The sequence below is a fragment of the Mirounga leonina genome, unplaced genomic scaffold (genome assembly GCF_011800145.1).
Source record: "Mirounga leonina isolate KUSES-001 unplaced genomic scaffold, KU_Mleo_1.0 Mir_125, whole genome shotgun sequence".
In the NCBI taxonomy this organism is placed as follows: domain Eukaryota; kingdom Metazoa; phylum Chordata; class Mammalia; order Carnivora; family Phocidae; genus Mirounga; species Mirounga leonina.
Window position 1 is genome coordinate 57,860,799 of NW_023270305.1, and position 27,283 is coordinate 57,888,081.

A 27,283-nucleotide genomic window follows, 5' to 3' on the forward strand; every position below is an offset into this window, starting at 1 on the left:
ATAGAAAATTTCAAGGCCCTCCTTTCCAAAAAAGGCAAATCATTATGTGCTCAGTGACTTCACGGTCTAAAAATGTATGCATAAACAAGTGTGCAGACTTGGGAAGGAGCATAAAAATTTGAAAAAAGAAAGGGGGTCTGTTTTAAGATAGGAAGCGAATAAGGCAAGATGTGAACACATTTAAATCCGGTGGCAAAGATATGGGTGTCAAATTAATTTCTGAACACTTCTTTCAGCTTGCCGTGTTTCTTTTTCAACTATTTGTTTGAGCCATCCTACAGTGAAGGGACATTTGGGGTGATTTGCTTATGCTGTAAGAGTTCTCATTCTTCTGGCTAACTCGTCAAAGCAAGCCAGACTTGAAAATCTGAGCTGCTAAAATATTGGTCACTGTGAAAAATTAATGAGCAAAGTTCCCCGGGGCTCCGTTCTTGGTAACCGGCTGCAAGGAATTTCTCCACTCCCCACACCCTCTTTCCGGCTCCTGTCCCCCCCTCCCAGCCTCTGAGCAGCTGACGGAAACGTGGACACCTCCCTCCGAGGGCTGGCAGCAGGGTGTTGTTGTTAGAAAGGAAGAGGGCTTTGACCTTTGAACGTGGGCCTCCACACTTTCTAGGACCAAGTGATTCCAGGCTGGAATGGAGAGGACCGGCTCCCACAGGCCGAGAAGGCGCCAGCTCCTGGGCGTCTCAGGAGGGGGAGGCACACCCGGGGGGGGGGCGGGGGGGCGGGAAGCGGAGCCTGCCCTCAGAGGGGGCCCCGGGGCCGCGTTACCCGTGGCCAGGTTCTGCAGCACGCCAGCCGCCGCCGTGTGGAAGATGATGTCCGCGCCGTCATTCAGGTAATGCAGGTTGTTGCGACAGTCGAATCCCCTGTAGCCAAACACGTGATCGAGAGCCAGCTCCTACATTCCCACACACAGAGGGGAGCGGCCCTCAGAGGAAGCAGGAGCAGGGCCGGGAGCCCGCGCTCGGGGGGCAGCCAGCCCCTTACCTCATGGGGACCGCGCGGCGGGCTGGACAGCCAACCCCAAGCCGAAAGCCTCTGGCTTCTTGGCTAGCTGAGGAGAAAACGCAGCCCTTTCTTTAGTTCCCTGAAACGCTAGGGGGACTAGGCTCCCATACAGAATTACAGGCAGTTTTCTCAATAGGCCAGATAAGCTTCGGGGCTCTCCAGGTGAGTCCAGGCCTACTGCTGCGAGGCCCTGCAAAGGCTACCTGGAAGTTTTGTGTCCGTGCCTGGGCAGGCACTCTTTAGGGGGGCTGAATGGTGGCCCAGGGCTTTGCTTGGATTCCCACGGATGCCATTGGGACTGGCAGGGCAGAGTATCGAGGCAAATGGCATGCTCATTCTGTTGCCTGGTGCTTGCCCTACAAAGTTTCTACATCATTTGCATTTTTTTTTCAACAACGAGATACTGTTCTGGGTTTGCAGTCTTTCTCTTCTTCCCGTCTTGTCTTCCATGACAGAGCAGTGGCCGATTAAGATCAGGTCAGTTATTAATGCGATTTGGCGCACACGTACTGTTGGCAGCTCTTCTGTGCTAGGCACGGTGCTGGTGGGTGGGGTACGAGATTAAGAAGGTGTGGGTCCCTTTTTCTAGGTTCCCTGATTTCTCTCTCTAAAGCTCATCAGTTGCAAACATCAGAGTAATTGTCCTAAAATACCATAACCCCTCCTTACTCCAGAACATTCACGGACTTTCACTGCATTTGGGATAAAGCCCAAACTCCTAAGCTGGCATAATTACCCCTACTCACACATGCCCTGTACCCCTTGGTCAAGCTGAATTGTCTATTTAGCCCACTTATCATGAGCTTTCCCATTTGTATAACTTTGCTTTTTGAAATCTCTCTTGCCTAGAGAGCCCTTCTCTTCCTTTCATCTCAGCCTTCTCCCACCCCCATATGTCTCCCAGAAGCTGCATGTGTAATATGTGACCCCTCATCCTGGTGGACACTAAGTCAAATGGGGCCAGATGGTTTCCCCCAGGATTTTAGAATTGAGGACACTGGTAGGCTTGGCTGTCTAACTAAGTGAGGAGATATAAACTCAGGGGCTGGGTAATACCCATCATCTACCAAAATAGTTCAAGAAGTCTGCAGAAAAAGAGAAGGATGCATCAGACATACAGAGCCCTGGTGGGCAGAAAGAGGCACCATCTTGGTTTATGATGGCTTCTCAGCTTCTGGATCCTGTCTTTTCCTAAAGCTCAGCCGCATCTTCTGACCTATGCTCTGTTCCATGATAAATACCCCCAATTAGTCCTCCTTTTCCAATAAAAAAATTTTTAAGATGGATTCTTCTGTCCTTAGTGAGTTCACAGTGTGGTAGGAGGGACAGATGACTGAGAAATAATGGCGGTAGTGCCTATGACAAGGGCAGTGGATGGGGGGTGTGTGTGAAGGATATAGGAGGGTTTAGGATGAGGAGAATCAGGGAAGCGCACAGAGAAGATGCCAGAGAAGAGCTTAGAAAGACCAGGGTGTGGGGAGGCAAGAGGCAACACCTTCTAATACACAGGGTCCTGAGGGCCCACCCCTGCATCAGAGAACATTAAGTAAGGGGTTTGGGGACTGGAGATTTGAGGTGCAGTGGCAAATCACAGGTGCTGAAGCTGGAAGGTGGCTCCTGGTTAAGGTTTTGAAACCAGGCACTTGAATCCCCCTGGCAGGGTGGGAATCTCCCAGGTCTTAAAGCTGCGGTGAAACTTGAAGAGTTGTATTTTAGAGCTCGAACTCTGTGGGCAGCAAGATGTGTCAGAGAGGGAGGGGACTCTGAATGCAGAAACAACAGCTAGGAGGCCCCTCTTAGAAAAGAACAGGTCCACAGAGCGGCAATCCTTAAGTAGGAACGACCAAGTTCAAATCTCTCTCTACTCCCTGGCTTGGAGAACTTGGGCATGGGACCTAATCAGTCACTTAACTTCTGGAAGCTGGTGTCCTTATCTGTAAAATGGAAACAATAGTACTATCCTCCTCACAGGTATGAGAGGTGCATGAAATACATCTTGGGAAGTACGTACACAGTCCCCAGCTCACCGTGAAAGCTCCCACAACATTAGAGACAGTGAATAAACTTGTGCTCCCCACTGTGTCTCCCCTCTTCTCCCCTGAGGGGGACTAGGTCTGGGGGAAAGGAGTCAGGTTCGAAGGACATGGGACATTTGCAAGTTAGTACTGACAGGACCCCATGACAGGGCTGAAGGAACATGACCCAGTGGGTGTGATTCCCTGGGATTGGGGCCACAACGCTATGTAGGAGGGAGAGAGGACAAGAGAGATCCAGCAGGTCCATTCAGGTTTACTAGAAGGTACCTATGGGACAGGCAGATAGTGATGTCCATCAGGCAGGTCTTAGAACACTGATATCAGATAAAAAACAAAATAGTTTAACCTCCTCACCTCAACCAGTTTCTTTTTTTTGGTGATATTGTTCTTCTGGAGTTTCTCAGGCTGGGGAGCTGCTCTGCTAACGGGTGGTCTGGAACAGAGAGTGACCAAAACAAACAAACAAACAAAAACAACCCAAAACATAGTGTTGAACAAAAGGCAGCAAGGTTGTTGGTCCCCACGCAGCAGACCCTCCACCTGGGTTTGTTCTGTCCTGCTTCCTCCTTTGCTCCCCCAGAAAGGGTAGATTCTGACATTAGGGGTCCCAGATGATGGAGGCGTGGATTTAGAGGCACTGGGGTGGACTACGCCACACCTAAGGCATCGTAGTCAGGGATCAGGCTCTCTACCTCCTGGGAGCCAGGAAGAACACAGGAGCCAGAGGGGCTGATTTTCAAACCAAAGAGGAGCCTAAGAATGAGAAGGAAGAGGCTATGCTTCCTGAACCCACCAGCCATTTTCCAGGCAGGAACGCGCCTATGTTGTTCAGAATTAGGTGGTCAAAATCGTGGCATGGGGTGAAGTGGAACTTAAAAGTCAGGTGTGGGAATGGGCCCAGATGGCCAAGTGCCCTGGTCATTCTCGATACACAAAAGGGCAAGTGGGAAGTATAGGGAGAGAAGGCAGAAAGAATGCCCACTCGGCCCTACACCTTGGAGTTATGGTTTACCTTAAACTGCTACCATCATCCCGAAGTTTGCCTTTCCCTGCTCAATTTTGGCTCTGGGCCTCCAAATTTAGCTAAGAGACTGTATGATGGGTAAGCTCTCCACTCTTACACCAGTAGGCCCACTTTTTGTAACGTGAGGTTCCCTTAAATCAGACTTCCCAGAGCTGAGGACACGGGGGATGGGTGGGGAGAGACCTGTCCCAGCTCCCACTGCAGGTTCCAAATCCACAAGTTACTGCTCTTGGGCTATGCAAAGAGAAAGGATTACCTTGATCCCCTTGTAAGCAGCAAACAAAGCCAAGTGAGAAACTTAGTACAGTTCAGAGCCACATTAGCAACCACCTCATTCATGCACAAGCATTATCCAAGTGAACAGACATTCCTGTGTGGCACAAACCATGCTTCCCGGGCATGCCAGCAAAGAACTAAAACAGAAATGAAAGAGTGCACCAGTCTACGAATCCAGAAAGCTCATACCCTGGCGTCTCTGGGCAAACTCTGCACTAAAGCGCCTACAGAATAGGGAGAAAAAAGGAAGCCTTGTCAATGCTTCCCGCACGCTCTCTGCGACTTTGTGAATGCGCCTGGGGACTCGGCTTATGTGAGAGTGTGCTGGGGAAAAACCTGTGGTCAGAGAAACGATCACATCCTCCTGGATGTTGCTGGCAGTTACGCACAATGGGTGCTTTGTTTCCGAATCAAGTTCGACTCATAATTTAGCCTAAGAATTCCCAGTGTTTCTTGGTTGGGCAGCTTGCCTGCTGGAACGGCTTGCGTTTTTGTGCTGGGGCAAAAACAAGTTACCTTTATTTTCTGAGAAACTCTTCAATCAAAACAGGTTATGTAATCATAAGTGATAATTGGACCAAATGGTATTATCTGCACTGAAGAATAGGGAGCAAGCACAGCTCTGCGAAACGACACCCCCGGCTGATGTCATTTGCTGCCAAATTGAGCAAAACCGGGAGGCTGGGTGCATGCCAGTTCTCGCAATTAGACACTTCCTTCACATTAATTATCACTTCCCAGGACATCTGCTCTTTCTTCTGTTTTAGTGGGACTTTCAAATGAAATCCGTGGGTTTCTTCTTTCACCTAAGAATGTTCAAGTGTGTGACAGAAGCAAGCCGAGGTCTGAGATGGGGGCAGGAGGACACTGGGGCTACAGCGTGGTTCAGAGGCAGAATTTGAGGTTAAACACAGGGCTCGTTTCCGGGGTACACACAGGCTGTATAATATGTCCCATATTATACAGGGTATACAAAGTATGCATACAAGCACAGACACTGCATATTCATATATACACGAGATTGTATATATATACACATAGAGGCAATCCGATGCTTTTTTTCACCTTGATTTTCAGTTAAAAACTGAAAAGGAAAGCAATCTCAGAATGTTTCTTTCTTATTTCACAAGCATATGTTTATGGCTGTATTGCTTCAAAACTGAAGATGAGAGGGGCAAAAGGAAGAAACCTGCATGGTGGCAAATTCAGCGGATTGTAAGTATAGACCCTTGGCGGTTGTGGATTCTGCATGAACGCTTAGTACTGGATGCTCATCGAACACCTGGGCTTTTCCAGAGTGCTGTGAATACTTACTTGACAATTCCCTGCCTCCAAAGGAAAGCAAGTTAAAACACAATACAAGCATTAAAGGCTTCTTTCCAGGCATCTATAAACAGTGTTCGTAACATCAGACGTGGGAGGAACTGCCAAAAATCTCAAACACAGCCAAAGGCTGGAGGTTTGGCATTTTCCAGCAGATCTAAATCCTTCCAGATTCAGATTCCATTGGAAATGTGACTCTGAAAAGCTTTGCTGAGGTGGGAAAGAGTAGGGTGCATGAGAACATTCACTCACTTCTCAGTCCAATAAACTCTTTATAGCTGGCTGTCCCAGCTGGTACTCAGGATGGGAGAGCCAGGAAGGGAGTGAGCGCAGTGGGGATTAGCGGGGAGACACGGGAAGGTGAAGAGCCCAGTGTGGGGGGCGAATGGTGGGGGGGATCCCCGAGGGGGGGAGCAGAGACACAAAGGGGCCTCTGGAGGCAAGTGGAACTTTGAAGTCACTCAGGGAAACAAAGAAGAGAGTTTCCACTGGGCAAGAAACTTAAGGAGGGAGCCTGGCAAAAGAGCAAACAAACTGGATAATCAGGAGAGAGGACTACGGACAGGCTTGAGCTCTGAGAGAGTAGAAGAGAAGCTTTGCCAGTGAAGACAGAGCAGAGGCAAAAAGCCAAGGGGAGGCCTGTGGACTCGAGCTCGTGACTGGCTGTTAAGCAACGAGGCGGCAGTGTTCTTTTGCGGCACTGGGGGGTGCAGGCTGCAACACCCACCCTTGCCGGTGGGTAGTCCCTACTGCACAGCCCCATGGCCTCTGTGGAAATGGCACATTCTTGGGCAGGGAAGGACCATGAGGTCGGTTGGTGCTGCAATCCTGTCGTCTGGCAGCTGGGCTGCTGAAGAGAAAGCTTAGGCTCACTTGAAGACGTGTGGGGTCTTCCCAACACGAGCTCTCACCTCACAGAGAGCCCCCCAGAGGTGGCCAGGGCCCGGTGTTCACCCCTCTTTGCCCCCCCCAGGGTGCTGGTGGGGCAGAGCACATGATGACCTGAGATGCGCAGGAGAGGGCCAAGAGCCAAGTCTCTGAGGGAAGCGTCTGAAATGATGGAAGACGGGAGGAAAATCAGTCACACCCCCAGATGAGCGCAACATGACAGCCAACTGGGGAGTGAGGCTCAGAAAGCAAGTAAGAAACAAAGTTGTTGCAAACAGCTTCTATAAGAGAGGGGTGTGGGTGTGGAGAAAATCAGCTACTTTTAGCCAAGAAATGAAAGTTTGGAATTGTTTTCAGTGTTGTTAGTCAGACAATGTTCAAAGGGTCCTTGGAGGAAACATAGCTTTCTTCAGATTCCAAAATGTGGCATAAAATGGTCTAAGAGTCTTCGAAATGTCTTGGGAAACCAAGCTACTTTTGATCCTTTTTTGCAGGAACCAGCAGATGATCTGAGCACTGTTTCAGTATTGTCCTCCAACGAGACTTATCAGCCCATGGGTGGGCTTCAGGTACTTATGCTAAACTGTGTTTGCACCTGTGCACTTTTCTGGGGGAAATGAGGCATGTCTTTAGCAAATTTTCGAAGACATATGTGATTTGAGAGAGAGAGATTAAGAACCATTGTGCTCAGATAAATTCAAGTTGAGGAAAATTCTACAAAGCCATGGGAGATCTCCATTATCAAAACAAAAGGAGTTGGATTCTGTTAAATGTATTCCTGTGTCTTCCAGAACCACTTGTAGAACTGCTCATTGGTGAACTGGAGTAGAAGGGAGAGAGTCAGACAGGAGAATAAAGGGATGCCCTGAGGGAAGCCTGCCAACTTCCAAATTCTTTGGACTGAAGCCTATAATATAGCCCATCTCCCCCTTTTTTTTCTTTACAAAAATGGGGATATAATCCCAGACTTGGCCATTTTAGGTGAATATCAATTTATTTGGGTGAAAAATTGAGGGCATAAAGAATATAAAGGAGGAACTATGAATAAGGTGGGCAGACTATTGAAGAAGCCACTCCAGCAATCCAAGGGAAGGATGATGAAGATCTTGACTAAAGCAGTAGTTGTAGAGAAGGAAACAAGGGAATCTTTAAGGAAATACTGGCAAAGTAGACTTCAAGAACTTTGTAATTGCTTAGTTGTAGGCATTGAAGGCGGAAGAGCAATTCAAGTGGAATACCAGTTTTCTGCCTGGGCACCTGGTAGATGGTGGTACCAATGACTGAGACAGGAAGAGAAGAGTCATGACAAAAGATGATGAGCTCCCTTGTGGCATGTTAAACTTTGGACGTCTGTGGGCTGGAAGCCCAACTGAGAGGTGGGACTCAGAGAACCATCGGCCAATGGGTGGAATATATGAGATTATCAGGAAGAGAGTTGGAAGCCTGAGGACCAACAGCATGTGAATGGCTAGAAGACGGGGCAGACATGGGACACCGAGAAGAAATGATTGAAGAGGTAGGAGGAGGGCCAGGAAAGATAGTTCCTAAAAAATAAGTGAGAGAAGAATGGATATAACTTCACTATCCTACATGGTATCCACTGGCCACATGTGGCTCGTCCAAATTAAGACGTGCTGTAACAGTAATATAAACACCAATTCTGAAGACCTAGTAAAAATAGTTTTCAAAAAAGAAAATAAAATGACTCATTAATAATTTTCACAATGATTATGTGTGGAAATAATATTTTTAATATATCGGGTTAAATAAAATACATTATTAAAATTAATTTCACCATCTCTTTTAACTTTTTAAATGCGATTACTAGAAAAATCACCTATGTGGCTTGCATTGTATTTCTACCACACAATGCTACTCTAGAAGAAGCACGTTCTTCCTTTTAATAAGACAAAGAGGATTTGGGGATCTGAAAGTCACCATGTCTGCAAGATGGCAGGGACAGAAGACTAACTGATAGAATGGGCTAGAGAGTGAAGGAGAGATTTGGTAAAGCCTGGATGAGAAGAAGGAAGGTAAGGGCAGGAATATGTGTGCAGGTGTATAGGATCAGTGGGAAGATTAACTTATTTCCCGAGCAGAGTTTGGTGGGGATGGGAAAGACCAGAATGCATTTCTTGGCTGAGGACATGGATCCAGTTCGGGGGGAGTGGCATAAGAGATATAGGAGTGAAAGGCAATGATCAGGGAGCAAAGATGGCTGGCAGGCTGAGGTCCAAGCACCAGCTGAAGGACCAGCCTTGAATAGGAGGAGGGACTTCATCCTTCTGAGAAGAAAGGAAGTGAATGGTTTACATGGGGTAAAGGATGGGAAGCAAAACAGAGGAGCGATAAAGAAGGTCCAAGATAGAGTTCATGCCCAATAGCTTCTGTTTTCTCCATGAAGTAGGGTAGAAAAGCCAAGAGTAGGGTGTAGGGTTTGGGCAGGAGGATGAGGAAAGGCCAGAACTGTCTTTCACTGTGGAGTGGCTGGCAGAGGGAGCCAACCAAAGACATGAACACGAAGGAGCAGTGGAGGGCCTCAGTGTCCCTGGCAACATGGACTCTGTGAGGGCAGTCTGCACTAGTGCGATTTTCTAGTCAGAAGAATGGAGGTATGTGCTGTAGGGGAAATACAGGGGTGAAGAGCCAAGAAGACTGGAAAAGTGGCATTCAGGCAGACAAAACAATGAGGCCAGGAGGAGTTGATGAATCTAGAAACAATGGAAGTATCAAGGTATCTAGGATGGTTTAATGAGGATTAAGATCAGTATTACTGGGAATGAGAAATCTAGAGGAGAGAAGTTGAAGACACTGATGGAGAAGGGAGCTACTGGTGATGATATAACCCCTGCCTGGCAGGAGCTGGCGGTCAGTTGGTTGACCATTAGCGAAACTCCTCAGAGACAGGAAGTTGATAACTGACAAGGACAGGAAAGGGGAAAAGATGGCAGAGCATGATGGGAACTTCAAAGAGTGGGGTGGGGCTGGCCAAAGAGCGAGTCAATATGCTTTACAAACACCCACAGAACACCTGATCCCCCACACCTTACAGCTAGGGACACTGTTTCAAGGGGCACGAATCATGCACCCCAACAACTGCTTCTCCAAACACCTCCCCGGTTACCACATTACAACCACACAATAGGAGAAAAAGGGAGGGTAACAACCCCGGTAGCGCCCAGTCCCGCCAAATGGAGATGAGACATGTTCAGAGACTTGAGAGAAACAACGGCACCCAACCCTGCCACTGTCCTGTAAGAGACGCTGCCTCTCATCAGAAAATCGCTCACCAGTGTGTGACGTGTTCGTTACCTCCATGAGCCAGTGGTTTGAGTCAACTGTTTACACTGTAAGAGTATGATTTCCTGGGTGTATTAATCTTTAAAAAAAAAAAATCACTCTACCTCTGCATTTTCAAGCCCTGGCACATTTTTTTATGATAAAAAGTGAACAAACTAGGCTCTAATGAATGGCAGGTTTGATTCCTAAAATTATCAGTTATAGCAAAGTCATTATTTTGCTTCAAACAATACATAAAATCAAAAGAAGTGAATAAGGGGAATCATTTATGAAGGTAGCATTAAATTCCCTTAAAAAACCCAACTATTCAGAGTTACATTGGTAAACAACAGGCATTTGAAATGGTTAATTTCAGCATTTTGAGAGTTTAATAGATACCGTAACTTCACATCCTCCCACCTTGTTAAAGAACAGGAACCTTGCCAGCTTCTACCTACTCAGACCAGCCGGGAGTGCAGAACTCGACAGAACTAAGGGGTGGAATAAAGAACAACTCAGCCTAGAGAGAAATGCTCTGGGAGAGCAGGGATGCTCCTTGGCCTGTGTGCCCCGCACACGTGCAATCGCTGCCCCCGAGTGAGGTTTGAGCCTGGCTTACACGCAACAGACAGGCAATGGCATGTCTCCTAAGAACGAACTCTTAGGCTCTTTAAGGGCAGTCCATCATCACAAATGGGATGGAAATGGAGAATTCAGGCTCCTTCCCATTTATCAGACCAAGCTTCAAGATAGGATGTAGGGGGTTTGACAGATCTCAAAATGGTAACTTTGAGGGTGAATTCAGAAGCACCTGTTAGCAAGACTGTCAGTTCTTAGCAGCTCTTACAATCTGAGCTCACAAAGCAGCTACTGATCAATGATGACAAAGGGCCTCTGTGAGGCCAGGGGAGCGAGGAAAGGGGAAGTGCCAGGCTGTTTATTCGTTTATTTTCCCATGGAGGGGAGCACTGTCCTGATTCGCCAAGTTCACCATGCTTCAGGCAAACTTGAAATGGGCAGTGACTGATTAAATACAGCATTAAAAAACAAAAAACAAAACAAAACAAAAAAAAAACTGGGGGGCAGGTTTCTCTCCCTGAACATAGCAGAAAAGGTTAGAAGAAAAATTGGGGATTACCTAGAGATGGCGGTTTCTTTCAATTCAGGGAAATCTAGCTAACTTTTGCAGTATTTTTACACTTCGCCACCTGTGAGCATGTTATTTGTTTCACTGTAAATCCACTGACAGAGAAGCTTTGGATGTAAAATAGGTGTGACGGCTACAATAACACAGACTTGCCTTTTCCGTTCTTTTTGCCTTGGGTTATTTAAATAGATTTAAACCAAACAGACATTTAATTCCTAACAGACAGATGGTATGAAGATAAAATTGTTTAACCTGAGAGAGCTGTCCCACGCCAGATTCTACGTGGGTCACACCGTGCCCCACAAAGATGAGACCACCCATGGATGCTAACAAAATGAAGGTAAATCTGGTTGCTGACCAAGAAGGGATTTATAGACCATTTTGAGGACAGATGAATATATTTAAATATTAAGAGAAGCAGGCTAAGTAAATTCATCCATTCATCTACTCATTCGACAAACATTTGTTTACCATGTACTGTGAGCACAGCACTGCGTTAGGCACACGGGGAGACCCAGGACAGCTCGGCACTGACCCTTGAGGCACTAAGAGACTCACAGACAAAGCTGACAATCCAGTGGAACTTTAAGCATCTTGATACATGGACCAAAATATTCAGGATCCAAGGATTAAAGGTGGCTATTAATTTGGGGCTGAAACAAAAACAAAATTCCTTTAGTGTTTCTTTATAAACCCATGGTGTATCGTTTTCTTTATAAGATTTTCTTTTTGCTTAAGTTCATAAATCTGTATAAACCAATTCAGAAGGGATATGATAAAGTAGGAGGTCAATTTTAGGGCCTTCCCCATTCAGCTGTAAGCACAACTTAGGAAAAGGTTTGCAAAACCCTAGTGCTAGAGTGCAGTCTTGAGGTCATTTGGTGCTGGGATCCAACCTTTCAGAGATGAGGAAACCAGCATTTATAAAAGGCTCAGAATCTGCTTCTAATTGTGGATTGGTAAAAGCGTCTTGGTTTCCCAAGGAACATATGGCATAGATTGATGGTTAAAAATGTACTAGAGGGACTAAAATATTAATGTAGGAGTATTCACAGATTCCTCCTTTATAATCCCCTGCTAAGAATAATTCTGGCAATGCCACCCCAGCATCTCCTCACACTGGGGAGCTGAGATGGACGGAGGGTGACATAATTTTGCACACCATGGAGGACTGGGAAAGAGACTCCACTCAGGACAAACACCTCCCTCATACATGTTTGGGGGTGCCCAAACTGCCCTCTTCATAGTGGAACACTTACTGAGACGGGAAGGAGAGGATCACCCTTCAGGATCTTGATTTACCTGGAGGTCCAAGTGGGGGTTACTAAGAGATACTGCGATGTTGACAGCTGGGGTCAAATGTGGGTGAGTAGTTCAGGGGGCCACTGGTGCCCGGGGACAAGTCCCTGTGTGGGGGGACTACTGGAGGCACCATTCATCCATCCACATGAAAGGAAGCTCATAGCACATATGAATGATCAGAGGAGGTGCCTGGTCCCCTGGATCACCCATGTCACACACTCCTTGCCAGAAAAAGGGGAGAGTTAGTCTCAACACCACAGAGACTAGGAGTAAGGACAGTTGTTAGGAATTGCCTAAAGGCAGAAGCCAGGAGGAGACTAAACTGAGAACTGGAAAAATGGCCAGGGGTGCCAAATTCTTAGAGAAAGAAATTTCCAAAATGGATTATGGATATAAAGACAAGATGCCAACAAGATCAAAGACTCTGATATCTAGCCCATGGATATCAGTGACTAGAAATGAACCTAAACTTGTTAAATTGTGAAGGAGTTTATCCACTCAATCAATAATCATTTACTGAGTGCTGGCACTGTTACCAAATTCTGAGAAAAGGCACTGTATCAGAAATTTTGCTTTCACAGAGTTGACATCCTACCTGCAGGAGAGGGGCTTTATGAGAATCCCCAAATCTGGCCAACAACAAAGGCCTGTGATTGCTCACCTCTTAAGGCCTCCAACAACAGGAGTGGGATAATAGAGCAAAGCCCAAAAAGGTCATCCTCCATGAAGCCAATCTCAGACTTGGCAAAAAACAAGGACAAACAAAGAAGATCTTGGCAAGCACCACAGGTAGAGCAGAAGGATGACCAAGGACTCTATCCCACTGTGTTGGAGATAACCTCACACAACCTGAAACCAGGGCATGCTGAGGCAAGATTCTGGTCAAGCCAAAGTCAGTTTCCCTAATCTCATGTAAACATGTTGCAGTGTGTGAGAATTGTTTTGGTGTGGTTATACCTTCTGAGCTTGCAGGCACGTAGTCAGACCATCCTAAACACTTGGGTATGTGTTTGGGGAGGAGACAGAATATTAAAATGTATAAAATAAAACCTCAGGAGAACAGTAAGGGGAGGCTCTTCTATTTCGAAGAAGTTCTCCTAAGTATGGCTGTCTGTTTCATTGGCGTACTCTGGGGACTTGCGAAGCCTTAACACAGGCTAAGGAAATGCTGTTAGTTCCTGCCTTATGTAACTATGCTTACAGCTTTCCAATACTCCAAAATTAAAGAAACTTTACATCTCTAACTTTTGTACTGTCATCTTTCCATCACTGACATCACTGTCCTATTGTGATGACCAAGCAGATTGCTGTCAGAGCGGGATTAATGCCAAGGACTCCTGCAGGCCCTTGCCAGAATGCAGCCAGCCACTTTCCAGATAAACACTGCACACCTATTGAGGTTTAGATGTAAAAGGAAGCCCCAAGGGAACTGAGTGTTGCTTTGACTTTCACTGATTCAACTCTTTTTGTAAAAGTTAGAGACTCCAGAATCAAAAAACAAGGGGAATTTACAGATGCCAATGGTTTCAAATATTGGAGGTAATGGTAATAACACAGTTGATATAAAACTCTGTCATTAACTAACCTTTGCTATAAAAAATGGCCAAAAATAGAGAATGATTTCAAATTAAAAATTTTAACGGTGAAGATTTCTACTTTAAAATATGTGAATTACTCCAACTAAGAAGACCCCAAAATGAAGTAGCTTTACTAGTGAAATTTACCAAACATTTGAAGAAGAATTAACCCCAATTCTTCCAAAAATAAAAATAAAAAATAAAAAAGGAGGGACCACTCCCAAACTCATTTTACAAGGCTGATATTATCTTGATACCAAACTGGAAAAGGACACTACTAGAACATAACAGGCCAATATCCCTAATGATTACAGATGCCAAAATTCTCAGTAAAATACCAGCAAACCTTAATTAGCAGCACATTGAAAAGATCATTCACCATAATCAAGGGGGATTTATTCTGGGGATGCAGGAATGGTTCAAAATACGCAGACTGTCACTGTGATACATCACAATAGAATGAAAGAAAAGAATCCTATGATCATCTCAATAGGTGCAAAAAAAGCATTTGACAAAATTCAATGTCCAATCATAAGAAAAACTCTTAACAAATTAGGCATAGAAGGAACATATCGCAACATGATAAAGGTCATATAAAACAAGCTCATATCTAACATCATGCTCAGTGGTGAAAGGTTGAAAGCTTTTCCTCTGAGATTAGGAACAAGACAAGGGTGACAATTCTCACCACTCCTATTCACCATAGTACTGAAAGTCCTAGGGTGAAATAATCAAGCAAGAAAGAGAAATAAAAGGTATTGGAATTGGAAAGGAAGAAGTAAAACTGTTTCTATTTGCAGATGACATGATTTTATATATAGAAAATACTAAAGACTCCACCCAAAAACTATTAGAGTTAACCAATGAATTTAGTCAAGTTGCAGGATATAAAATTACATACAAAAAGTCAGTAGCATTTCTATATTGCTAACAACAAATTTTCTGAAAAAAGATGTAAAGAAATTGATCCCATTTATAATAGCATCAAAAATAATAAAGTACTTAGGAATTATTTCAACTAAAGAGGTGAAAACTCTATGCTGATAACTGTAAGATCTTGATGAAAGAAACTGAAGAAGACAGAAAGAAATGGGAAGGTATCCCATATTCATGGATTAGAAGAATTAATATTGTTAAAATGTCAATACTACCAAAATCCATCTATAGATTAAATGCAATACCTATTTAAGATCCCAATGGCATTTTTTACAGAAGTAGAAAAAAAACACTCCTACAATTTGTATGGAACACAAAAGACCCCTAATAACTAAAGAAATCCTAAGAAAGAAGAACAAAGCAGGAGGTATCATACTCCCTGATTCAAGGTATACTATAAAGCTACAGTCATTAAAACAGTATGGTACTGGCATAAAAACAAACAGACCAATGGAACAGAATCAAGAGCCTGGAAATAAACCCAAGCATACATGGTCAACCTAATATTTGACAAAGGAGCCAAGAATACTCAATGGAGAAAAGACAGTCTCTTCAATAAATGGTTCTGGGCTCACTGGATATTCACACGCAGAAGAAAGAAACTGGACCCATATCTGATTCCACTCCCAAAAATTAACTCAATGGATTAAAGACTTGAAAGTAAAACATGGAACCTGGAAACTCCTAGAAGAAAACATAGCAACAAAACTCCTTGACATGGGTCTTGGTGATGATTTTTTGGATATGACACCAAAAGCTCAAGCAACAAAAAAAATAAACAAGTGGGATTACATCAAACTAAAAAGTTTCTGCACAGCAAAAAAACCCAAAAAACCAAAAAACCACCAAAAAAGTGGAAAGACAACCTATGGAATGGGAAAAATATTTGCAAACCATGTATCTGATAAGGGGTTAATATCCAAAATACATATATATATACCTCATACAATCCAGTAACAAAGGAAAAAAACAAAAACCTTAAAAAAAATGGGCTAAAGGCCTCAAGAGACATTTCTTCAAAAAAGATATAGGACAGGCCAATAGGTACATGAAAAGATGAACACTAGCATGAGGGAAATGCAAATTAAAACCACAATGAGCTATCATCTCACACCTGTTCGGCCATCATCATGAAGACAAGATAGATAGTGGATGTGGAGAAAGGGAACCCATGTGCACTGTTGGTGGGAATGCAAACTGGTGTAACCACTGTGGAAGACAGTATGGAGGCTCCTCAAATTAAAAATGCAACTACCAGATGATCCAGTAATCCCACATCTGGGAAATGTATCTAAAGGAAACAAAACCACTAACTTGAAAAGATATTTGGACCCCAATGTGTGCAGCACCATTACCTACAATAGCCAAGACACAGAAATAACCTAAGTATCCCTCAAGGGATGAAGATAAAGAAGATGTGGTATAATAGAGAGTAGAATATTAGCCATTAAAAACAGAGGAATTCCAGCCATTTGCCATATGCTGTCATTTATATATGGAATCTAAAACAACCAACCAAACTTGCAGAAAAAGAGACAAACTTATGATTACCAGAGGTGGAGGGGAAAGCTGAGGAGAACTGGAGGAAAGTGGTCAAAGGTACAAACTTCCAGTTATAAGGTAAGTACGTACTAAGGATGTAATGGAGAGCCTGAGGACTGTAAACATAGTTGTGTGGTATACAGGACAGAGAGCAAATCTTCAGAGTTCACCTCTCAAAGACAAGGTTTTCTTCCTTTCTTTTTTATTGTATTTCTATGAGAGGAAGGAGGCAGATGAAGCTACTGCGGCGATATATTTCACAATATACGATAATCAAACCATACCGCTGTAGGTCTTACAGTTATATAGTGATGTCAATTATTTCTCAGTAAAACTGGGAAGAAAACAGAAAAAAAGAGATATGTTGACATTTACCTACTATTGGATGGTAGGGAAATGAAAAAATATATATGAGTACTAAATATTTCCCCTGACAGTAGCTCAACCTCGTAATTCTTTATCATTTAGGACAAAAACACTAAAGACGATATTCAAATTTAAAAGTGATTTTCTAATTATATTACAGACCCCCTCTCTGGAAAACAAACAGTATTTAATTAAGACACAAGGCTTGCTTGATAAAAGTGTATAAAAAGGTTTGTTTCTTGAAACTTTTCTTACCACGTGATTGGGTACGTTACACAGCCAGGTCAAAGAGCTGAACATCTAGACTACATACATCTAATCAAGAGATGACTAGAACTATAAATGTCATCATTTCTACACTTATCCATAATTCATAAGTAAACTACATTAAACTGGTGCTAAGACAATACAATTTAGGTGTTAAAAACGAACTCTTCTACCTCAGACATTTTCCTAAAGGGAGAGATGACCCTCCCAGTCTGAGACAGACAGGAGAGGGGACAGGAAGCCAAGGGCCCGGCTGAGGAAGGGGAGACACACTTTAGCTCAGTGTGGGATTCTGATTGCTGGTCATAAGTTATGCAGCTTCTGAGGTGAGAAGGCAGGGGGAAGGGGTTGAACCTCTCCTTCTTCAAGTGAGAGGTGGAAAATATAATGTTATAAAGATAGAAACAGAAAGAGTCAATTCCCACATTCTTTTCTTCATCCCTGGACAGCCAGCCAAAAGCTGCAAGCCTCAGCGCTTGTTAATAAAGGACCTTGAACAAATACAGACTGCTGACTCAGGTGCCGTGAGAACACAACCCCTGAGCTAACCCGTGTACCCACTCAGAAGAACAGAAGTTACTGAATATTTATATGCCAATTTCCATAAAAATACTTCACTTGGTATTTATTTTGTATTTTTTCATCACAGAGTTAGGTTTTTGTCTGAATGCATGTTCCAACTAAATATATCAAATAAAAATCTCCATTATTCCCATTCCCCATGCAGATGGTTAATCTAAGCAGTGATGGGAGGAGGAGATGGGGACAAGTGTGTCAAACAGGAGACATTTCAAAATCAACTAGGAACCATGGCCCAATCACGTGAAACTTGGGAGACCAATGGCTGGTCAGCTCATTTGGATCTTATTAACAGACCACATGCCACATTGGGAGATATTATAGATCCTATCTATAAGTTATGAAAAAGATGTCTTTGTGATCCACCTGTATTGCGATCATGCACTTACCTCATACCCAAAATTGGGATTGCACGGGTATTTAATCCATACAAAAAATTGGATATTGGCACTAGATACTTGTAGCGCTGTAAGTTTCTAATTTGTTCTTTTTCTTAATGTGAAAATAAAAACCTCTGGAGATGGGCCAAAGATGTTCACATGTTATTTTTAAAGATATGTGAGAATATAAAAATGTAATGTGAGTAAAAATAATCAATTTTAAAAAGTGACCATTCTCAGTGTACTAATGTTTTCTACAAGTTAATTCTTCTGACATCCCTAGACAGGGGTGTAAAACTATGGCTCATCAAAACTGATCCATTTAAAATTAGGTAGAGCTTTAAATGTCTCTAATAATTCTTGATACTGATTTGGTTGTATTTACTGGTATCTTGAAATGACTGTATATATTCAAAAGCATTTATAAATTATAGGAATTACTGTTCAACAAAATGGCCAGAAGCTCTTTTCTGTGATAATAATACTAGTTTCCATTAGAAAAAAAAACATGAAAGGAGCATGAGCAGGATATTTTCCACCCCTCCATGTCTACGCTCCACCCTTCTCTCCTCCTGCTCTGAGCCCTCCAGGGCTGGCCTTTGACGACCCTTCAGCTCTGACTGGCTTCAGCTTGAGAGGGGCATCAGTGGAAGATGAGAGGGTCAGGCGCCTGGGTGGCTCAGTCGTTAAGCGTCTGCCTTCGGCTCAGGTCATGATCCCGGAGTCCCACATCGGGCTCCCTGCTCGGCGGGAAGCCTGCTTCTCCCTCTCCCACTCCCCCTGCTTGTGTTCCTGCTCTCGCTATCTCTCTGTCAAATAAATAAAATATTTTTAAAAAAAAGAAAGAAAAAGAAAAGAAAAAGGAAGATGAGAGGGTCAGAGGAGAATGCAACTGGGGAATTTATTCCCTGGAGAGCTCCTTGCGGGGACTGAGGTCGGTGCCCTTTAACCTTCTCCCTCGGGTCTCAGCTCCTGTAAGGCAGTCTGCTCCCACAGCTAATGCTCCCCACATCTGGCAATAGCTTCCCCCCACCAACCTCTGAACACAAGAGTGGTGGAGTGGCTCCCCATCGCTATTGTTTCTCTTAACCCTGCCCACACCTTTGTGACTAGTCCTTTCATTAAACTCTCCCCAAATTACTTCCTTTTCAGAGCACTCTTTCTTTCCTGCTGCGGCCACAACTGACAGAGAGCTCAGGTCACACCCGAAAGACTTAGGTTATACCTCTCACGGTGCACTAATTCTAAGAAATTCTATCTAAGGTAATAGGTGCCCTATATTTTTACATTCTTTGAAGCCAATTTCAGAGAGCTCGAGCCAAGAATCAAAACCAGAAAAAGAAAGCTTTCTCATCTTTTACACAACATGATCCAATGTAATCTTTAGAAATACAATATATATAATATGGTGCATTGAAGCATAACAAATGTCCTATTAAAACAAGGCAAAAAAAAGAGTTAAATTTAAAGTATCAGTTTACCTCATGATCTTAAAAAAAGTTGTTTTTTTTTTTCTTTTCTATTTTAGGTCTACAACCATTTAAGCCACCTCCAAGAGTTATGGGGAACTAGTGTGCACTCACAGAAACCAGATTCCATGCTGGCACAGGAAAATCAATGATGAGTATGGGACCAACCTCTTGTCAAAAACAAGGACAATTTCAGAAGTACATGATGGTACTGTGAAAAAGCCACAGATACCAACCCAAAGAAAGGTCTGCTAAAGACCACACGGTGACAATTTAAACATTAAACAATGATAACAATAGCACCATCAGAATCGGCTGCACCTAAAAATGTTATACTATTACCTCAAGAGACAAACAAGAACTATGCTTTTAAAAAGGAATATATACCAACAGTAACCAATTAACCAGTGCTGAGTTTATCATCAAAATATGAGGACAAAAAGAATGAAAAATGATTTAATGGATTTTTCCAAAGAAAACAGTAATTTGTTTCACTGATATGACTGACTTTGAGTATCCAGGTAGTTATCAGTCTGAAATGTCCAAAGTCCTTTTCCTGCTAAGTTGATGCTATGAATGCCAACTCTTAGGCCAGAGGGTAAAGGATCAAAAATGGAATTAGATCCACCTAAAGCTTGGGCCTTCTGGGTGATGTCTCTTAATGTTGACCTTTCCTCCCTGTCTTACTGCGTGCACTGGTCATGGTCATCTGGGGAGTAGCCAAACACAGAGCCAGAGTTTCTGGAAGAGTCCGGGAGGAGTTCTGGGCAGGGTGGGGGTGGGAGGGGAGGATTCAGTTCTATGGGAATGACACGGGAGTTTCTGGTGCCTGGTAGAATCCTTACCCCACAGGGGCATCGGTTATGTTCCAGGAGGAATTTGAAAGACTAGGGGAAGTTGGTTCTTTTAGAAGATAGTGTGTTACCTCCTACTCTGTTTTCACTTGGTGTATCTTTCGTCATAACAAACACAACCTTTACATCCTCTGACTGTTGACCTCTTCTAACATTCGTATTACTATTTAGTTGTGCAAAACAAGCACGTGGCAAGAGCAGGAGTCTATGACTGTCCCAGCCAGCAGGGGATGATATGGACGTGGACCAGAGAGCAGTACGTATTGTGTCTCACTCTCTCTCCTTCCAAGTGGCAGTTTAAAAAACTATCCTCATTCTGTCCTCTCTTTACCACTGTCTATTTGGCATGTTAGGGTGGTCAACATTATCATCAGTCACAGGACTATGAAGAACTTTATCTGGACCTGGATGAGAAGACTTCATAGCTCCCTGAGATCCTGGATGTGGGGCTGGACACAGTAACTGATTGAAACTCTTTGGGGAGGGGCTAACTGTGTTTCCAATCATTTATGTGGGAGAGCTTAAAGTGGAGCATTTTAAGAGTGTGTATATGACCAAAAAAAAGGCGGAGGGCAGTAGACCTGTCCTGCTTTGGGTTCATACAGAAATCAAATTTTGGGGGCACCTGGGCGGCTCAGTTGGTTAAGTGGCGGCCTTCGGCTTGGGTTGTGATCCCAGGGTCCTCCAATAGAGCCCCACATCGGGCTCCTTTCTCAGCAGGGAGCCTGCTTCTCCCTCTACCTGCCGCTCCCCCTGCTTGTGCTTGCTCTCTCTTCCCCCCATCCCATGTCAAATAAATAAATAAAGCTTAAAATCAAATTTTGTTAATCACCTTGGACTTTCACTTCTGGTGGAGGTGATTACACTACTAGTCTATGGGTGGCATATAATTACTTACTTGAACAGTCAATAAAAGGCTCATAGTTTACAGATCACCAGTGACTGGTTCAAGGGTGGTCATGTGACCCACCAGAGCCAATAATACATCATAAAACATTTGCAAGGACTTGTCAATCAGAGGTAGTTCTTTCCTGCTGGGCTCTAAGGTCCAGGCACTGTAGTCATTTTGCTACTTGAATTGCAATAACTGAGAGAAAGCAGAACTGAGATATGGAGAGAGAAAAGCAAGATTTGAGTTTCCCTATCATGGGACACCTGAAGTCACCCTATCCCTGGATTTTCAGATTTGTCAGCCAATAGATTCCTTTCGCTTAGGCCAGTTTGGGCTAGGTGACCTCCCTGAAACTGAAAGTCGTACCTTATAAATTAGAAAATGACATATCAACTTGGTGTGAACTTGGTAAAGTGGTGAAAGAAACTTCTTAATTTTATAGGCAACTCTAGTAATCTGGTGCTGAGCAAATTTCAGGGCTTTTCTCCTGATGAGTTCAGAACTGTTTTTACTGAAGTGAGAACACAGTATTTTGGTACTCTCTCTTGTGCTGTGATGATGGTAGGCGTTTTGTATCTTAAATTGCTCTGAAAACCATGCTTCCCCTCCTGTTTTTTTCTTTTCTGAAAAAGAACCGATATTTAAAGTATTTATTAAGTAATAACTTTAGGTTTGCAGGTGGATGAAACAGCCATAATATTGAGAAAACACGGCAAAGTAGGAATGACACCAGAAGTTGAAAGCAAGAGGGTGTGTCAGGGTGGAGGTGGGAACGTGAGAGGCAGGAGGGCTTTGGAAAGGTTGCTTTAAGACCAGAACTGAAGTCAGCAGAGGATGAAGAAGAGCACTATGGGGCAGCCCTAAATATGCAGATGAGGTCGAAAGGCACAGGTTCCCCAGACCTGACTTTCCTCAGCCACATGCCACACACTGCAGGTGAGCAACAGGATTGCCCAAGAGTTCACCCAAGGTTGGGTACTGGCTAGACCGGTGTGGCTAGATGAAAGAGGCAAGGCATCCCAGCGTGCTAGAGCAAAGCTGAAGTGGGAGACCACGATACTTGGTAAACACTTGGAAGGGATTACATATTTGGTAGGTGTAACTCAGTATTCTTTTGAGAGCAATTACAAATTTCTCTCCAATTTCCCACTTCTCAAGAGATTGGAACTAAAGATCAGGTGACTGTTGAAGAATCAAAACTCATGGTGTGTTAGAAATTGTACAAAGAAGCACAATCTGAAGCCTCGCAGCTCTTTTAAAATCAAGTAACTGAGTCTAATTAGAACCAATCTAGGACTATCTGAAATGTGAGGAATTAGAGATGCAGTTGCTTAAAAACTAACTGGTACATAATGTGCAGCTGTCTGCAAGGCACTATTATCAATATGATGGATCCTGTGCTCATTTCACTGTTCTAAAGTGGAAAAGGATGTAAACCGGAAGTAGAATTTTCTGAAACATTGGTAAAAGGCAAAACAAGTCCTTGCATTGAGTGAGAGGCTGTTCCGAGCTCACACCTCTTGTAATTCTCCAGTGTTTGTCTCCCATTAGTCTTACTGGGGGGCATGTCTTGGTCCAGGTGTTTAGAAAAGGCACCCAGGTATCTACAGGTATGCCTGGGAGGGAACAACGAAGGGCAGGTCAAGAAGAGCCTCTGTCTCTCCAATCAGGAGGGTTTGAAGGGCCAGAGGGAAGAGTATCAGGGCTGACAGTCCTGAATACTGGCAGGGAGAAGCCAGGTGCTGCCTGACCCTAGACTCTTCTTGTCTGAGGTCCCCAGCATTTCTGTCTCTGCCTCTCTCTCTTCTGCTTGGGATGCTGGAGCCCACAGAGCCCGTTTCTTATCCCAGGTGAGGACTCAGGTGAGGTATTTGCCTAGCTTATTGCAAAAGTCCTCCCCACCCCACTTTCCTTCTCTCATCCTGCTTTTTCACAAAGTCTTTGAACATCCTGCCTTGTCTGGTGCGCCCTTCTCTCTTCTGCAGATCAGATGCTGTCTACAAGGGGAAGTTCAGATGAGCCTCAGTTTAGGTTAGAAACCAACTGCAGTGTTTGGAATTGGGAATTTGCTTAGATTTCTAAATCTTAGTGGCTGGCCTAAGTCTCAACATGATGAAGCACTGGGTTGTAGACATCAGCCAGAAACAACCTTGGAATAATAGCCAAGTCAACTCATTTCATAATGTTATATGACATTGGAAAGGTTGAGTAATTTTTCTCCCAAAAGAATGTTTAATTTAGGCCAAATGTTTCTAAGGGTGGATTGTTTAAGGGTGAGATTTATTAAGGCACTTATGTACATATGATTCTTTTCTTTCTTTATTCTAAGTAGTAGGCCCTTAAAAATTATTTTCTCTTCGTGGCCTCTAGAAAAACCATGTTGCAAGAAGATAAACCATAATTTATAGACTACTGCAGAAAAATCTCTAATTTTTTTTAAGCAAAAGAGAACTCTGAATCTTCACAGTGACATCTAACAAAAATGTCAGCGATGAATTAGGGATTTTTGCAGCAGATTCCATCTGTTTGTGTATAGCACCCCCACTGTTTATCAAGCTTATTTTAACATCTAGCAATGAACTGAAGCAGGAGGGCGAAATATTTCTTTATATTTACATTCCCACCTAATTTTAAGAAGTGATAGATCAAATTTTTGAAATAATTATTATTAGGCAGAAAGCCACACTGAATGCAAAAAACCACCTTGAATCTCATTAATTATAGTGGGACAAGGGTACTTGTGAACACCGAACCCCATGTCATTATAAAGAACCCACAGAGAATTCTTAAAACATTTTTGTGATCCATTAAGTTCTCTTCAGATGTTAGAGTTTTAGTGAGTATTTATCCTTCCTAGTATGAATATGGTAAATTAAGAAATTGTAGTAACTGGGAGCTTTTTTCTTAAAAGTGCCTAAGTATTTGGCTATTGCCCTTATCAATACTCATAACAGCACATCAGAAAGGCCTAAAATGACATCTGAAACTCTCTATATAAGGATCCCGAGGTGGCAAAAACAAATTGGTTAGGTCTGGACTCACCAAACCCACCTGAACAATCTTGGGCAGGTGAAGACACAATGAGAGAAGGTATGCCAAGTGATACAGTGTAATGCACAGACTCTGGTAAGAACAGAGGATTATTTTTCATGACCCACAAATACTCCTCCAGGACCTTAGAAGCCCTCCCACCCTCCTACCCCTCTAATCAGCATGTCTCCTGTTAGCCATCACATTCCAGACAGTGTGTGGCTATCCTGACATCCTTTCTGGGCAAGGGGAAACCTGGTTCAACCAGATCTCACGTCTACTCAAGTCATATTACACAACCAACTTCCGCAAAGTGTAACCCACCCTTTGCCACATATCAAGGGGCCACGGGCGATTTTCCCCATGTATGCAGGTTAAGACTCTGTGCATATACACAAAAGACTAGCTGAGGTAGCAACTCTGAAGGCAAAGAAAATGAACTCTTGTTGAAATCAGTTTCTTGTCATCAGATGTAGTAAATGCAAACAAACCTGGCGACACCATACCTTTCTTCCACCGAAACTTCTTTCAGCTGCTGGTGTGGTTTGGTGCCTTCCATCTCCCTGATGCTCACTGCATAGATCTTGGTGGTGTAATCAATGGCCTTCTCTCTAGCAACGTCACTGTCATAGCCTCAAACAATGGAAAGGAACAGGGGCATGGAGTTGGTTGGCAGTGGGAAGGGAGAATGTGGGGAAGGGAGGGAATGTGCGGGAAGGGCAGCTGGCTTGCGGCAGGTGGGGCTCACTCACCTCCATCCTCTTCCGCGTCTGTGTCCGACTCCTCGCTATCCACCAGTTTGCTCTCTTGGGTCCCCACAAACTCCCTCGTCCAGATCATCAAGGCGGTGTCGGCACCACCAACCGTGAGCAGCACAGAGTCGCTGTGCAGCCACCTCACATTGGTGACGTGCGCGCTGTGCCCCACATACTTCTTGAATCTTGCATGCTGGCCCTGTAAAGCCAGAAACCCGTGAGCACCCCATCTAGAGTCTCATTACTCCTGTCTCCAGACTACTTCCCCCATGTTCTTTTCCAGAGTGGCTTCTAGTGGATACAAATTAAGCAGTCGATCTAAGCAGCAACTTCCCTCTGTTTCTTTAGAGTGTAAGCTCCATGAGGGCAGGCACTCAGTCTCTTTTTTCCCTAAAACATTACCTGGCTCATCATGGGTCCTCAGTATGTAGTTTGTGAAGGAAGGAACGAAATGTTAGACTACAGACCCTACTTCTGGGAGCCTAATGAAGTGTACAAAGCTTATTTGTTTCTCTCAAATATTAAATGTACATTCTCCACGGGTCTCTAGTGTAAACTCCTGATGGTTAGTCTGGCTGACATTTGAGTTCAGAAGTGTCTTCACAGTCATCTCCCATAGTGGCTTTTGTACCACAGCCCAGGCTAGGACAGAAGAGCAAGGGACCGCTTATAATCCTGGGGCCTAAAGTAAGATTTAAAATGAACACAGCAGTTTCTGCCACGGATACTGTAAACAGTTTTCACTGGCAACACTCAAATAATTGGTTTTAAAACAAAGTAAGCTCCTTTTCAACAAGCATAACCAAATAAAAGAGCCCAACTTATGAGTGATTACGGAAAGCTCTTCAGAGTTGCACACCCAGGCCACACAACGTTCATCCCAGGTGGGGAAGGATGAGGGTGGAATATGAGTCAGCTGCTCACACTGGGCAGTCCTGACATGTGGTGGAAGCCGAAGCTGCCACCAGAAACCAGCTTCCATTTTTGGCTCATGAGCCATGGCCTGGCAAAAACAGCTCCAGCGAGAGCCATTTAAAGAGGGAGAGTTTTTCCATCCTCTCAGCAACAACCAGAGAATACCCTGACCGATGTGGGAAGCTGCACGCTTTTTCTGAGGTTGTGAGAGGGCCATCGGTGTCCCCGATGGAAACTGGTCTCAGTAACAGGAGAAGCTTCCAGAGGGTTTTAGGACTGGCATGCTAAGGAACATGAAACCAGCACAGACACATGGCAGGAGACAGGTGCAGCAGAGTGTATGACTCTGAAATACTCTTAGTCAAGATCTCTCTGTATCGGGCAGACCCCTACCTGACAGCGGAGTGGAAATGCCCACTCCTCAACAGAATACTGAGTGTAGAAAGATTAGGGAAGCAGACAGGCAGGCCATATTTCCAGGAAGCCTTCCAGAGCCACTAGTTGCCAGAAAATAGGCACATTTTCTAGCATTGAAAATAAGGATTTCCAAGGGAAACCACTATTCACATAGTTCTATGTGAGGTCATGGGAGCAAAGAGGCCAGCTATAGTGGCTGCAGCCGTGTGTCCTGCTGGTCTCCCAGTTGGAAGCAGGAACCTACCCACTGTATCTACTACACATACAAGCTTATTTCTTGAGGTGGACAAAGAAAAAGAGCCTGAGGAATGCTGCTCCATACCCCTACTTATATAATGGGATATACGGTTGCTAGACAGGATGAAAGAAGAAATCCAAAAAGAAAGGTTCAGGAGAAAAAATATTCTAAGGTGATCATAATCACGTTGCAGAGGGAAAGAAAGTGACAGAGGAAAAAGAGGAAAAAGTTCTGAGCCACTAAAACAATTTAACAAAGCTGAGATTCTTGCAGCAGAGGGGGATTAAAGATTCTCAGAATATGAAGCAAGATCACTGCTCCATGGAACAATAAAGGGAATTCGCAGTTACTAGACATTTCCAGGAAACTAGCTGCTCCCCCAGGAGGAACAGGCCAGCAGGAATGTTTGGTGGCTCCCTGAGGGCTTATGAAAGGAGCCTCCTGAAGACCTGGCAGAGCTGGTCCGATGAGCTGTCCTTCTGGGTCACCACGTCAAACCACACATTTGTGTATCACTCATCAGGACTCACTACCACAACTTGCCTCTTCCCCTGAGTCATGACAGAACAGAGAATCTGGAATATGTCCCCACAGGACTGGGTGTTAACTGCTGTTCGGTGAGAAATTCCTGAGAGTTTGATGAAAGCGATGTACCCTCTCCCCAGATTCACAACATTTCACATAGAGTTTCTCTGCCTGTAACACTTAATGGACAAAGTTCCTCTCAGAAGAACAATTCTCTAGAGCCTTTGGTTTTCCGAGGAGGAGACTCGAGAA

At 44.0% G+C, this 27,283-nt stretch overlaps 2 protein-coding genes across 6 annotated transcripts in view; one reads left to right on the forward strand and one right to left on the reverse strand.

The window, feature by feature from the left end:
• EML6 (EMAP like 6) overlaps positions 1-27,283 on the reverse strand; it is a 261,708-nt gene that overhangs the window by 13,806 nt on the left and 220,619 nt on the right. Inside the window, exons 26-30 of one of the 2 annotated variants that reach the window (XM_035001543.1) lie at positions 24,934-25,135; positions 24,673-24,814; positions 4,331-4,339; positions 3,405-3,483; positions 775-904 (exon numbers count right to left, since the gene is read on the reverse strand). In XM_035001543.1, coding sequence (XP_034857434.1) covers positions 775-904; positions 3,405-3,483; positions 4,331-4,339; positions 24,673-24,814; positions 24,934-25,135 — 562 coding nt within the window. The remainder of the gene's footprint in view (positions 1-774; positions 905-3,404; positions 3,484-4,330; positions 4,340-24,672; positions 24,815-24,933; positions 25,136-27,283) is intronic. The other variant, XM_035001542.1, reaches the window with a different exon arrangement.
• On the forward strand, positions 767-20,166 carry LOC118008124. 4 transcript variants are annotated; one of them, XM_035001548.1, is made up of 4 exons: positions 1,059-1,491; positions 5,481-5,565; positions 7,056-7,130; positions 19,465-20,166. In XM_035001548.1, the coding sequence occupies exons 1-4, from the start codon at positions 1,301-1,303 to the stop codon at positions 19,555-19,557; spliced, it is 444 nt and encodes a 147-aa protein (XP_034857439.1). In that variant the 5' UTR covers positions 1,059-1,300; the 3' UTR covers positions 19,558-20,166. The 4 variants fall into 4 exon arrangements, 2 of the variants coding, with proteins under 2 accessions (XP_034857439.1, XP_034857440.1); XM_035001549.1 differs by lacking the exon at positions 19,465-20,166 and adding an exon at positions 7,353-8,338; XR_004678588.1 differs by lacking the exons at positions 1,059-1,491; positions 19,465-20,166 and adding an exon at positions 767-841 and having other exon boundaries at positions 7,056-8,338.

Bases quoted from the DNA above. Each gene is read 5' to 3' on its own strand.
- LOC118008124 (XM_035001548.1), top strand. From the start codon at position 1,301: ATGCCATTGGGACTGGCAGGGCAGAGTATCGAGGCAAATGGCATGCTC. The intron at 1,492-5,480 runs GTCAGTTATTAA...TTATTTCACAAG, and splicing joins CAGTGGCCGATTAAGATCAG to CATATGTTTATGGCTGTATT. The intron at 7,131-19,464 runs GTACTTATGCTA...TTTCTATTTTAG, and splicing joins AGCCCATGGGTGGGCTTCAG to GTCTACAACCATTTAAGCCA.